This window comes from Anomaloglossus baeobatrachus, chromosome 5 (assembly GCF_048569485.1).
Source record: "Anomaloglossus baeobatrachus isolate aAnoBae1 chromosome 5, aAnoBae1.hap1, whole genome shotgun sequence".
Lineage (NCBI taxonomy): Eukaryota > Metazoa > Chordata > Amphibia > Anura > Aromobatidae > Anomaloglossus > Anomaloglossus baeobatrachus.
Genome location: NC_134357.1, coordinates 349770656 through 349784407, shown reverse-complemented (window position 1 = coordinate 349784407; position 13752 = coordinate 349770656). Strand labels below are relative to the sequence as shown.

Genomic DNA, 13752 nt, shown 5'->3' with positions numbered 1-13752 from the left:
GGTAAGAAACAGACATAGACACAAAGAGACAGACACAGACAAAGAGACAGACTGACAGGGAAAGAGACAGACAGGGAAAGAGAGGGAAAGAGAGAGACAGGTAAAGAGACAGACACAGACATGTAAAGAGACAGACACAGACAGGTAAAGAGACAGACACAGACAAAGAGAGAGACACACACAGGGAAACAGACAGGGAAAGAGAGGGAATGAGACAGACAGGGTAAGAGACAGACAAAGACAGGTAAAGAGACAGACAAAGAGCCAGACACAGACAAAGAGACAGACTGACAGGGAAAGAGACAGACAGGGAAAGAGAGGGAAAGAGACAGACAGGTAAAGAGACAGACACAGACAAAGAGAGAGCCAAACACAGGGAAACAGACAGGGAAAGAGAGGGAACGAGACAGACAGGGTAAGAGACAGACAAAGACAGGTAAAGAGACAGACAAAGAGACAGACACAGGTAAAGAGACAGACAAAGAGACAGACACAGGGAAAGATACAGACAGGGAAAGAGAGGGAAAGAGACAGACAGGGAAAGAGACAGACAGGGAAAGTGACAGATAGATAGACAAGGAAAGAGATAGATAGTCAGACAGGGAAAGAGATTGAAACAGACGGAGAAAGAGACAGAGACAGTCAGAGACAGACAGACAAAGAGATAGAGAGATACAGAGAGATATATACAGAGGGGGAGACAGACATTATAATTACATTTATATCTATTTGTTTTGTGGTTTTTGTGTGCAGAATACATTTTTGTTAATACATTCTATTTTGTTAACAGCAGTTATTAACCCGGGCGAAGCCGGGTAGTACAGCTAGTATCTTTATATATTCATAAAATTATTGTTTATTTAGTTTTTATCAATGTCTTATAAATGCTTTAGACAGAGTCAGTTTTCTGAAAACGCTCCAGGCAGACCTGATAAAATCTGCACAGTGAGGGGACCATCCAGGACCTCATTGACACAGTAGCAATGGGAGAACTGGGGAACAGGACAAGAGACTCCGACCCCACAGGGTTCAAGCTACCTGTTATACGGACTAAGACTGACAGACTACCAGGAGGGGACCTCCAGACGCTCAAAGCCACGGGGACCCACCAACCAGAGACAGGTGCAGGGGAAAGAATTCACCAGGTCACCACACCAGCACTGGGACTAAGGGGACCAGAGGTTACCAGCTTCAATAACACTGTGAGTAAAGAAACCAGTTATACTGCAATCCCTTGTGTGGCCTACCTTCTTTCTGCGCCCAACAACATCAACTATCCCCTGGGGCTTGGCCCTTCTTGCGGAGCGCCCAACATCCAGGCTGCCACCATCACCAGCTCCAGTAGTGAGAACAGTGCAGCAGCGGCTCCACTAAATAGCCGCAACCCGCAAGTGGCGTCACGACAATAACTTTTATTTCATCTCCCTTGTAAATATTTCCCCTTTTAAAAGCGACCCCAGGGTCACAGAACCGGGCAACGACCACCCAGTGACATATGCCAGCGATACACCGCCCGGGACCAAGTACCCCATAGCCCTGGGGTGACACACTTGCACAGTGCTTACTGCATAAGCTCATTTCTTTTGAGCTTGGAAAAAATGCTTTGAAGCTCATGCAATCGCCTAAGCTCACTGTTGTCTCTTAATTACAGCCAGCTTTAGTGCAGAGCTTACAAGCTAGTCAGTAGTGGGGGATTGGTCTCCTAGGCAAAAAATTTACACAAAAAAAAATGTTACTAAAGAATAGCTGCACATTAGAATAAACAGTAAATTGCTAAGTTGCTTATTTTTACATGCAGTATCTGATAATATACATTCATAAAGATGGAAAAAAAATTCTTTAAGGCGCCAATACACATTATATTAAAGTTCTGGATCAGTATATCTGTCAGTGCTTGTTCTAATGTCTATACTGTTGTCATTATATTTGTATATTAAGATAACAATACCTTTGAACAAGCAGTCACCAGGAGAACTGCTCAGGAAAATGCTGATGCTGGGGGCTGGTGATTTTACAGTACTGATAACAGCAACTTGATCAGGAGCTGAAAGTTATGGGGAAGGTGAGTAGCTAATTGATATATAGATATGAATGGGTTTTGGAGAAGTGACTGGGAAATTGCCAGTTAATTCCTGAGCATGGAATGTGACTACTACCCACACTCAACAAGGCTGTGGTGGCCAATGTCCTTGGCAACAAGCTGTACACTATGCAAGATAAAAGCATTCATTGCAGGAAAAGACCAGCAGATAGAAAAAGCAAGTCAATTGCAAACTTGCTTATTTTCTTGCTGTCTAACTAACTACGGTATATCAATTTCATAACATAAAAATACTCCTTTGAATCAAAGAAGCACATTGAAAGACAGATTGATAGGTAAGTTATGATAAATATGAAATGTATTACTTAAAGGTGACTATTTATAATACAGCCAGCAAACAATATTTAGATATAAATAGAAACTCAGCACATACCCTTTCACGTAGATATCACTTGAAGGCTCCCCAGTGAATGGATTGACGTCATCTAAAATTACATCATCGGTATTCCAAATAATAACTCGTAGCTCATAACTAAAAAAAAAAAAAAAAAATACGTATATATTTTTGTTTATTGTTTCTGTGAAAAAAACATTTAATTTAATTTTGTTTTGGTTTTCTGGTGGTATTTTTTTCAGTGAGCATTTCATTTCTGTGTCTGTCTGAAAAGATTGATGCAGCCAAAAAAACACAAACAGAATTCATTTAAAGTCCCTTTGTATCATTATATGATGACAGGAGCTCCAGGGGGTGAAACTCACTCACATGGTGGGTGGTCTGTATACGGCATTTAAGAGTTAGATTAGAATTATTAAAAGTATAATTTTGCGGCTTATATAGTCACAGCTTCTTTATTTGGCACATATGTGCTAGAGAAGTAAAGTTTAACATACTTTTTTATGGATTTCCTGAACATTTTTTAACCTTTATAAAAACCATTTTATTTTTATTCTTAGTACAAAATATACTTGTTTTTGTTTTGTGTTTTTTTCCCATGAAACATTTCAGAACATATAACTTTTTTGTATTTTTGCGTATACATTAGTGCATGTGGGCTTGTTTATTATCCATTGTGCATGTACTATTTTGGTCTGAATAATATATTTGTGTTTAATTCTGAAAAAAAAAATTAGGTCAATCTTTTTTTATGATTCTAACTATTTTTCCCCTTAGTTTTTAACTCTATTTAATTAAACAATATATACTTTATTTTTAAAAAAACAAACAAAAAAACCAACATATTTGATTTTTTTTAATTCCATACAGGAACATCACTTTTTAACATTTATTTTTTTACTAACAGTCTGGGATAGTCTTTCACATTATGAAATTGTTTCTGTGCACATTCATACTCACAGTCACTTATTAGGGAATATTGTATTACCTAAAAGGAAATTATTTAAGACATCCCTGGGTTTTTTTTATATTTATTGCTGCTATAAGTGAAGGGGTCTTCATTATGCAATGCTTTGATTGTAGCACTGATAGTGTGATCCCATCAGTTCTTTCTGCTGATGATCTCATGGCTACAGTGGCAGTTCCCCCTAAATCATTGTAATGGATATATCAATCATGACTCATGAGCATTTGCCTGTGATAGATATAAGGTAGTCATCATTAAAGGGGTGGTGTGAAATAAAACAAAATTTCATTCTAAATCCTCATAGATTGTAATCTTTTGAGCAGGGCTTTCACTCCTTTTGGTATCTGTAGAATTGTGTTAAGCTGGGTTCACACATAGCGACAGCGACGTTGCTGTTACGTCACCATTTTCTGGGACGTAGCAGCGATGTCCCGTCGCTGTCGCTGAGTATGACATCCAGCAACGAGCTGGCCCCTGCTGTGAGGTCGCCGCTCGTTGCTGAATGTCCTGCTTCATATTTTGCTCGTCGCTCTCCCGCTGTGAAGCACACATCGCTGTGTGTGACAGCGAGAGAGCAACAAACTGAAGCGAGCAGGATGCACGGAGCCCGCATCTGGCAGCCTGCGGTAAGCTGTAACCAAGATAAACATTAGGTAACCAAGAAGCCCTTTCCTTGGTTACCCGATATTTACATTAGTTACTAGCACCGCCGTTCTCACGCTGCCAGTGCCGGCTCCCTGCTCCCTGCACACAGCCAGAGTACACATCGGGTTAATTACCCAATGTGTACTCCAGCTACGTGAGCAGGGAACCGGCACTGGCAGCGCTTAGCGCTGGCTCCCTGCACATGTAGCCGGAGTACACATCAGGTAATTAACCCGATGTGTACCCTGGCTAGGAGAGCAGGGAGCCAGCGCTAAGCGTGTGCGCTGGTAACCAAGGTAAATATCGGGTAATGGTTACCCGATATTTACCTTAGTTACCAAGTGCAGCATGGCTTCCACAGCGACGCGTGTCATTATGATCGCTGCTGCGTCTGCTGTGTTTGACAGCTAAGCAGCGATCATAATAGCGACTTACTAGGTCGCTGTTGCGTCACAGAAAATGGTGATGTAACAGCAACGTCGTTGTCGCTGTCGCTATGTGTGAACCCAGCTTTACTCTGTAATGTCTCATATTGTCTGTCATGTCCTCTCTGAATTGTAAAGTGCTGTGGAATATGTTGGCGCTGTATAAATAAAAATGGTTAATATTATTATTGTAAATCCTTATTTATTTAGTGCCGTAATACAAGCTATTTTCTCATATATTTGAATTAAAAATTTCCTATCGTTCCCTAACTACACTAACTGCTATTCTATTTTTTTTTACTATATCCTGTGTAATTATTAGTGATGGTTGGACCTGGACTGTAAAAGTCTGTATCCGTGTGGTTTCAAAAGTACCCAGGTAATGATCCAGATCTGTCAACTCTGGAAATAAATAATGGAAAAATAAAGAAAATAAGACTAAAGTATGCTCTTTATACTTACTGAAGCGTGGCCTTATCTGCTTCCTGGACCACTCATTCTACTCCAGGCCCTTCATTATAGCTCATCCATATGCACTGCTTTCCCCACCAACTGGCAATCCTGGCATCTGTGATTGGTTGCAGTCAGACGCCAACCCTACCCTGTGTGACAGCATGTCTGACTGATAGCGATCACAGATCCAGTCTGTAGGTCACTGTAGATTGGTGTAAAACTATTGGTCCTCTCATATTATGATACCCAGCACAGATAAAGCATATGGCTACAGGCTGCAGACCCTTGCCGTGCACTTATTTTGGCTGTGTATCAAAATAAGAGGATTTGCATGTGGGTTTTTTTTATTATTATTATTTAAATAAATAATTTTAAAAAAGGTGTGTGGTCCCCCTGAATTTTGATACCCAGCCATGATAAAGCCGACAGCTGGGGGCTGGTATTCTTAGGCTGGGGAGACCCATGGTTACCCCCCCAGCCTAACAATAGAAGCCTGCAGCTGGCCGGAATTGGCGCATCTATTAGATGTGACAGTCCCGGAACTTTACCTGCCTCATCCCGATTGCCCTGGAGAAGTGGCAATCTGGGTAATAAGGAGTTAATGGCAGCCCACAGCTGCCACTAAGCCCTAGATTAGTAATGTGAGGCATCTATGAGACCCCTTATTACTAATCTGTAAGTGAAAAGAAATAAACACAAACTCCGAAAAAAATCTTTTTTTTAATAAAATTTCCTGGAAAATTAATAAAATCTTAAATTGGAAAAAATCAACCTTTTTTACCCCTTTATTATTAACCCTCAAAACAACCAGGTCCGACAAAATCTACATGAGGCCCCACAACAATTCCAGCTCTGCTACATCTGAAGTAACAGCAAGTAGCCATATAACACGACTGCCAGCTGTGAGCTTCAGGGAGAGACTGAGTTGTGCAATGAGTGGTGATGTCATTCAGGTTATTTGTGGTCACAGCTGGAGGTTCCCATGGCACTCCACCTGTGATTGCAGGTAACCTGACCTAAGGTGACCTCACCTAAGGTGAGGTCACTGAGTTCACAGACCTGCATCTCCTGGGAGAACACTGCAGATTGTTTTGCCAACAGATGCAGATTTGGTGCTGAAATTTCTACATCTAATATATAAAGCTGAATGTGTGTGTGTGTGTGTATGTGTGTGTGTATGTCCGGGATTGGCATCCGCACCGTCGCAGCTACAGCCACAAAATTTTGCACACTCACACTTCTGGACCCCGAGAGCGTCATAGGCTATGTTTTGAGGGGAAATTTTAAGCCCGCTCTTTACAGTTATTCACCAAAAAACCTGCCTCCATTAAAGCGAATGGAGCTGGGAGCCACAGTGCAGCCAGAACTTCAGAAGAATGCGCAGCCACACCCTTATATGGAATGTTGGCGTGTCACAATGCAGCCAGGGAAAGAGATAGACACAGACAGGGAAAGAGGCAGACATAGACAGGGTAAGAGACAGACACAAAAAGACAGACACAGACAAAGAGACAGACTGACAAGGAAAGAGAGGGAAAGAGACAGACAGGGAAAGAGAGGGAAAGTGACAGACAGGGAAAGTGACAGACAGGGAAAGAAATAGATAGACAGACAGACAGGGAAAGAGATAGATAAACAGACAGGGAAAGAGATTGAGACAGACGTAGAAAGAGATCGATACAGACGGAGAAAGAGACAGACAGGGAAAGAGACAGAGAGATATATACAGAGGGGGAGACAGACAGAGAATGGGAGAGAAACAGAGAGACAGTTACTATCCCGGGCAGCGCCGGGTGCTATGTTATGAGGTGAAATTTTAACCCCACGCGTTCCAATTTACCAATCAATTTTGCCCCTATCTACATAATGGGGAAAAAGTGAAACGAAAAGTGTTGGGGGCAAATAAACAGCTGCCAGATGTGAACAAGGAGGACTTAAAGAATGAGAGCGATGGCGCCAAAGAGTATATACTGCACAGTTGCTAAGGTGGGGCCCTGACATGGGATACTCACCACACTCGGGGATATGAACACACACACAAAATGCGCCACACACTATCACGTGCTTGAACACATATGCAGATTTGGTGCTGAAATTTCTACATCTAATATATAAAGCTGAATGTGTGTGTGTGTGTGTGTGTATGTATGTGTGTATGTATGTCCGGGATTGGCATCCGCATCGTCGCAGCTTCAGCCACAAAATTTTGCACACTCACACTTCTGGACCCCGAGAGCGTCATAGGCTATGTTTTGAGGGGAAATTTTAAGCCCGCTCTTTACAGTTATTCACCAAAAAACCTGCCTCCATTAAAGCGAATGGAGCTGGGAGCCACAGTGCAGCCAGAACTTCAGAAGAATGCGCAGCCACGCCCTTATATGGAATGTTGGCATGTCACAATGCAGCCAGGGAAAGAGATAGACACAGACAGGGAAAGAGGCAGACATAGACAGGGTAAGAGACAGACACAAAGAGACAGACACAGACAAAGAGACAGACTGACAAGGAAAGAGAGGGAAAGAGACAGACAGGGAAAGAGAGGGAAAGTGACAGACAGGGAAAGTGACAGACAGGGAAAGTTACAGACAGGGAAAGTGACAGACAGGGAAAGAGATAGATAGACAGACAGACAGGGAAAGAGATAGATAGACAGACGGAGAAAGAGATTGAGACAGACGGAGAAAGAGATTGAGACAGACGGAGAAAGAGACAGACAGGGAAAGAGACAGACAGGGAAAGAGACAGAGAGATATATACAGAGGGGGAGACAGACAAAGAATGGGAGAGCAACAGAGAGACAGTTACTATCCCGGGCAGCGCCGGGTGCTATGTTATGAGGCGAAATTTTAACCCCGCGTGTTCCAATTTACCAATCAATTTTGCCCCTATCTACATAATGGGGAAAAAGTGAAACGAAAAGTGTTAGGGGGCAAATAAACAGCTGCCAGATGTGAACAAGGAGGACTTAAAGAATGAGAGCGATGGCGGCGCCAAAGAGTATATACTACACAGTTGCTAAGGTGGGGCCCCGACATGGGATACTCACCACACTCAGGGATATGAACACACACACAAAATGCGCCACACACTATCATGTGCTTGAACACATATACCACCCTCAGCATACATCTCACCACACATACACCAACCTCGCCACATAATCGCCCTAAAACACACACAAGTCTGGTACATATACCACCCTCAGCACACATTTCACCACACATACACCAACCTCGCCACATAATCGCCCTAAAACACACACAAGTCTGGTATTATCCTTCAAAAATAAAAATCTGATTAATAAGCAGCCAAACTACAAGAACAACAAATGTACCACATAGGAAATACGGCAGCTGTCAGTCACATGACCTGTCTATTATGTGTATGTGTGAGCTAATATATACTGTCAGGGGGAGGGCTTTCTGTTGCTTGGAGATTTATCAGGCTGCCAATAGCAACCAATCACAGCTCAGCTTCTATTTTGCTACAGTTAATTAATCTGAGCTCTGATTGGTTAATAAAGGCAAAAATTTAATAATTACATTTCTATTTGTTTTGTGGTTTTTGTGTGCAGGATACATTTTTGTTAATACATTCTATTTTGTTAACAGCCGTTATTAACCCGGGCGAAGCGACAGACACAAAGAGACAGACACAGACAAAGAAACAGACTGACAGGGAAAGAGACAGACAGGGAAAGAGAGGGAACGAGAGAGACAGGTTAAGAGACAGACACAGACAGGTAAAGAGACAGACAGACAAAGAGACAGAGACAGACACAGGGAAACAGACAGACAGGGAAAGAGAGGGAAAGAGACGGACAGAGAAAGAGAGGGAAAGAGACATATAGGGAAAGTGGCAGAGATAGACAAGGAAAGAGATAGACAGACAGGGAAAGAGATTGAGACAGACGGAGAAAGAGACAGAGACTGTCAGAGACAGACAGGGAAAGAGACAGACAGACAAAGAGAGAGAGAGAGAGACAGAGAGATATATACAGAGAGGGAGACAGACAGAGAATGGGAGAGACACAGAGAGACAATTACTATCCCGGGCGTTAATATATTCTATTTATACATTCTATCCCGGGAATGTTAATACATTCTATTTTGCTAACAGTAGTTAACCAGGGCGAAGCCGGGTAGTACAGCTAGTACAGTATATTCATGCACCCAATCTACACCTCCTGGCAAAAAAAAAAAATGCATCCTTACCGCATGCGGTATGATGCGATCATGATATGAATTTTTGCCATTATGGTTTAAAAATTTCATCACCAAATTTGCATCTCTTGGCCCAAAAATGCAACAAAATGGTTTTTACACCATTTTGGTACAGTTTTTGGGCAGGAGATGCAAATTTGGTTTTGAAATTTGGTGCAAACATTTCAACACTAAATATGCACCTCCTGTCAGAAAACCCCACCGAAACAGCATCAAAACAATTTTTTCGCATTTGTGGGCCAAGAGATGCAAATTTGTTGGTGAACTTTTTACACCATATTCATGCACCCAATCTACACCTGGCAAAAAAACACATCAAAACCACATGTGATATGATGCGATAGTGATTGGGTGGAGGAATATGGTGTAAAAATTTCAGCACCAAATCCACATCTCTTGGCAAAAAAAAACTTGTTGTCTGCCAGGAGATGTAGGTCTGTAAATTCAGTGACCTCACCTCTGAGGTCAGTTTACCTGCAATCAGGTAGAAGGTCGTGGAAACCTCCAGCTATGACAACCTGAGTGATGCTCATCACGCAACTCAGTCTCTGCCTGAAGCTCACAGTGGGAGATCACGTTCTATGGCCACCCGCAGTCACCTCACATGTAGCAGAGCTGGAATCATTATGGGACTTTGTGTGCATAATGTTGGACCTGGGTGTTATTTTGGATTAATAAAGGGCTGAAGGAGGGTGGGTTTTTTGTATTTTATTTCAAATAAAGGATTTTTTCAGTGTTTATTTCTTTTCATTTACAGATCAGTAGTGAGGGCATCTCATAGACATCTCCCACTACTAATCTAGGGCTTAGTGGCAGCTAAGGTAAGCCTGGTAAGTTTCCGGTTTGCCCCATCTAATGGATGCAACAATTTAAGGGTGGCTGCAGGCTGTTATTTTTAGGCTAGGTGTGCCTAATAACAATGGGACTTCCCAGCTGAAGAATACCAGCTTCCAGCTGTCGGCTTTATCATTGCTGGGTATCAAAACTGGGGGGAACAGCACATGTTGTTTTTTAATTATTTAATAAAATATAAAATAATTAAAAAAAAAATGCTACATGCGGTTTCTTTTCTTTTGATACACAGCCAATATAGCCGCATTGTTGGGGGCTGCACCTGTAGCCCTATATTTAATCTGTGCTGGGTATCGTAATATGGGGGGACCCTATGCCAATTTATTTATTTAGAATTACACCAATCCAGACCTGCAGACAGTGTCTGTTATCGCAGGCAGTCAGACGCTGTCACACAAGGTGGAGTCATGTCTGAATGCAACCAATCACAAATGCCTGGATTAACAGTGTGTGGAGGAAGCAGTGAATATGTATAAGGCTAATGAGCAGCCCCGGAAGTAAAGTGAGTGGCCCACAAGCAGTTACAGCTGCGCTGGAGTCTAGAAAGTATAATGTGCTTGTTCCAATCCCCCTATCCCTTCTACCACCATTTTTAAGCACTGGATTCTGGTCCCTATAGACTTATATGGGGATCAGTGTCCGGCCAGATATCAGAGTCCGGCCATTACTAGTGAATCCAAGTGCATGCTAAGATACTCAACAAACCAAGAGGCAAAGGCTGCGATCACAGCCTCTACCCTCTCTCTGAAACGTAATGTCATTAGTGATACTCATTCAGTGGCTGGGCTCATCACTGCTGTGTCTCTTCGAGCTGTGTACTGTGCGATCTGCACAGTGGCAATGTCTGCTCTGTTGTCGGTTCAAAGCAGTAATAATCAGCTGGCAACAGAGCGGTGTCAGAATACCCAGCATGCATGAGACCAGTGATATCACTAGTGGGGGCAGCGGTAGTTTCCTGCATGCTGGGTATTCTGACACAGGTCTGTAGGTGGCTGATTATTATTGATCTGAGCCAACAACAGAGAGGATGCTGCCACTGTTCAAATTGCATAGTGCAAAGCTTACGGGGAAGGACACAGAAGGGATGAACACAGCCCCTGAAAGAAGCATCACTGATGACATTTCAGGCAGGGGGTAGGGGCTGTGGCACTTACCTTAGCCTCTGCCACCTGTTTTAATAATGATTTGTTTGAGTATCCTAGTATGCACAGGGATTCTCAAAAAAGTGTCATCACACAGTTAAGGGTGCTTTACACGCTGCAACATCGCTAGCAATAGCTAGCGATGTCGTGCGCGATAGCACCCGCCCACATCGCTGTTTCGTCATGGGGTGATCGCTGCCGTAGCGAACAATATCGCTACGGCAGCATCATACGCACATACCTGCTTAGCGACGTCGCTGGAGACACCGAACAATCTCTCCTTTAAGGGGGCGGTTCGTTCGGCGTCACAGCACCGTCACTAAGCAGAGGGCAGAGATGAGCGGCCGGAACATGCCGCCCACCTCCTTCCTTCCTTATTGCTGGTCGACGCAGGTAAGGAGATGTTCGTCGTTCCTGTGGTGTCACACATAGCGATGTGTGATGCCACAGGAACGACGAACAACCAGCGGCATGCACCACCAACGATATTATGAAAAGGAGCGACGTGTCAACGATCAACGATTTTTGACATTTTTGCGATCGTTGATCGTCGCTCCTTTTAGTCGCCCACAACGATATCGCTAACAGCGCCGGATGTGTGTCATGAACACTGTGACCCCGACGATATATTGTTAGCGATATCATTGTCTGTAAAGTACCCTTTAGTGTAGTTAGGGAACAGTAGGGAATTTTTAATACAATTATATCAGAAAATAGCTTAGATTATGGTACTAAATAGATAGGGATTTAGAATGAAATTTAGCTTTTCTTTAGACAAAACCTTTAGAGAGGTACTGTTTCAAAGACAAACAATAATATAACTAATTGTATATTCAATAACAATGAAGGGAATATTTTGAAATATTTGCCATATGACAACATGAAACATTTACCTAACCGGTTCACGTGGTTTAATGTTTATAGGTGGTGGGGCAGGGACATCATTGGGAAACATGTCAATCCACATGTGAACTGATCCCTAGAAGGTAAAAATGATTTATGTCATGCATGGGATACAATTAAACTTGTATCTGAAGAATATATTCATACAAGTATTGACATAGGGTTTTTTCTATGACTAGTTATCCATGGTAACAAATACTAATCCAATAGACAAAGAATCTGAATAAACAAGCCAAAACAGACTGATTATAATTCATAGACAATTGAGTGAAAGCCCAGCTCACTGAGTAAGGTGCTCAGGGAAAAAAACATCAGTTACATAAAAATAGAGAACCCCGGCACACAAAAATTGAAAGAGTCTTGTGAACTTGAAATTTTTATTTAATTTTATTTAACGTTTCGGCGAATGCCTTTTTCAAAACTAAATAAAAAAAAAATAGAGACATATGCAATTGTCAGTACCATAGATACATAAGATATTATAAGTCATATCCATATAACAATTATTTAAATAACATCATATATACCTAATTCAGCCTGAAACAGGAAAATTGTTTTATCCTGTGAAGTATATCATTGAACTTCACATAGAATCATCTAGAAAAGAGGCCCATATATTAGATACAAGAAAAGAAAAAATTGCATAAATCCACCAAAAAGGAACATGCACTTGAAACATACCTAATCAAGATCTCCCCAAAAAAACCTTTGTATAACGGGGTATAATGTTCACATATGTGATTTATCTATGGGACAAAAGTATAACTTTTAAGCCACATATAGAAATGTAACAAAAAGAATGCATCTGAATGTAACAATAAACGCATTATATTACCTCAAGTGGCAAAAGTGGAAATTCCTAATGAGGATGTGGGGTGCAATTATCGCTAATAGGATAGCTAGAAGATAAAGTAAAACAGCGGTCAAAAGTGAATACAAGGAAAAAATCCCGTAGAAGAACATAGCGATAGCCTCTGAGAGCGCTATAACATTACCTGTGCCTTAGGAGATCAGTGGTGGAGTGGGATGAAACAGAGCCGCGGTGAGGTTTAAATGCCTAATAGGGGCGGGCCAACTAATTGGATTTCCTGTATGGAGAAACGCATGGTGGAACGCAACGTGCGCGTGCGCAGTGAAACACGGAAGTGCGCACATGCGCAGTAACAAAAGGAGAGGTGAAGCAGTGTAACCCGGAAACGGAGCTCCATGGAAACCGAAGTAAACTTCAGCGTGTCTATAGGAAGGAGGGAAAACAAAAGGGGATATAAGTAAACTAGCAATATTAGACAATAGCCATATATAATGGATAATTTACACCATCCATATATATACCAATATATATACACATTATCGGAGTATATCTATAACAACCAGCAGGATTACAGTGACATTTTCAAACCATTATATGAAAAATAAAAAGGGTTTATCATGGTAACTATACAAATATATATACATATATATGTATGCACACAGTATATGTATGTGTGGATATACATACACATCCACACCCAAAAGAATCAGAAAATAGGACGGACCCCATATCTCCAATTCAATGATACTCGTATTCCCTATTGAGACCATGTGGGGAAAGGGTATCAAGCATATGAATCCAATAGGATTCTCTATTTTTTAGTTTTCGAACCCTGTCCCCTCCACGTCTCAATGGGGGAACGTGCTCCAAAACCTGAAAACGAAGTTGGGACACAG

The 13752-nt window shown here is 41.9% G+C and overlaps 1 protein-coding gene across 1 annotated transcript in view; it reads right to left on the bottom strand.

The window, feature by feature from the left end:
* The window catches only part of LOC142311455 (fer-1-like protein 4), a 239263-nt gene that overhangs the window by 30483 nt on the left and 195028 nt on the right, over positions 1-13752 (bottom strand). Inside the window, exons 40-41 of the mRNA XM_075349905.1 lie at positions 12036-12121; positions 2475-2573 (exon numbers count right to left, since the gene is read on the bottom strand). Of these exons, the coding sequence (XP_075206020.1) occupies positions 2475-2573; positions 12036-12121 (185 nt within the window). The remainder of the gene's footprint in view (positions 1-2474; positions 2574-12035; positions 12122-13752) is intronic.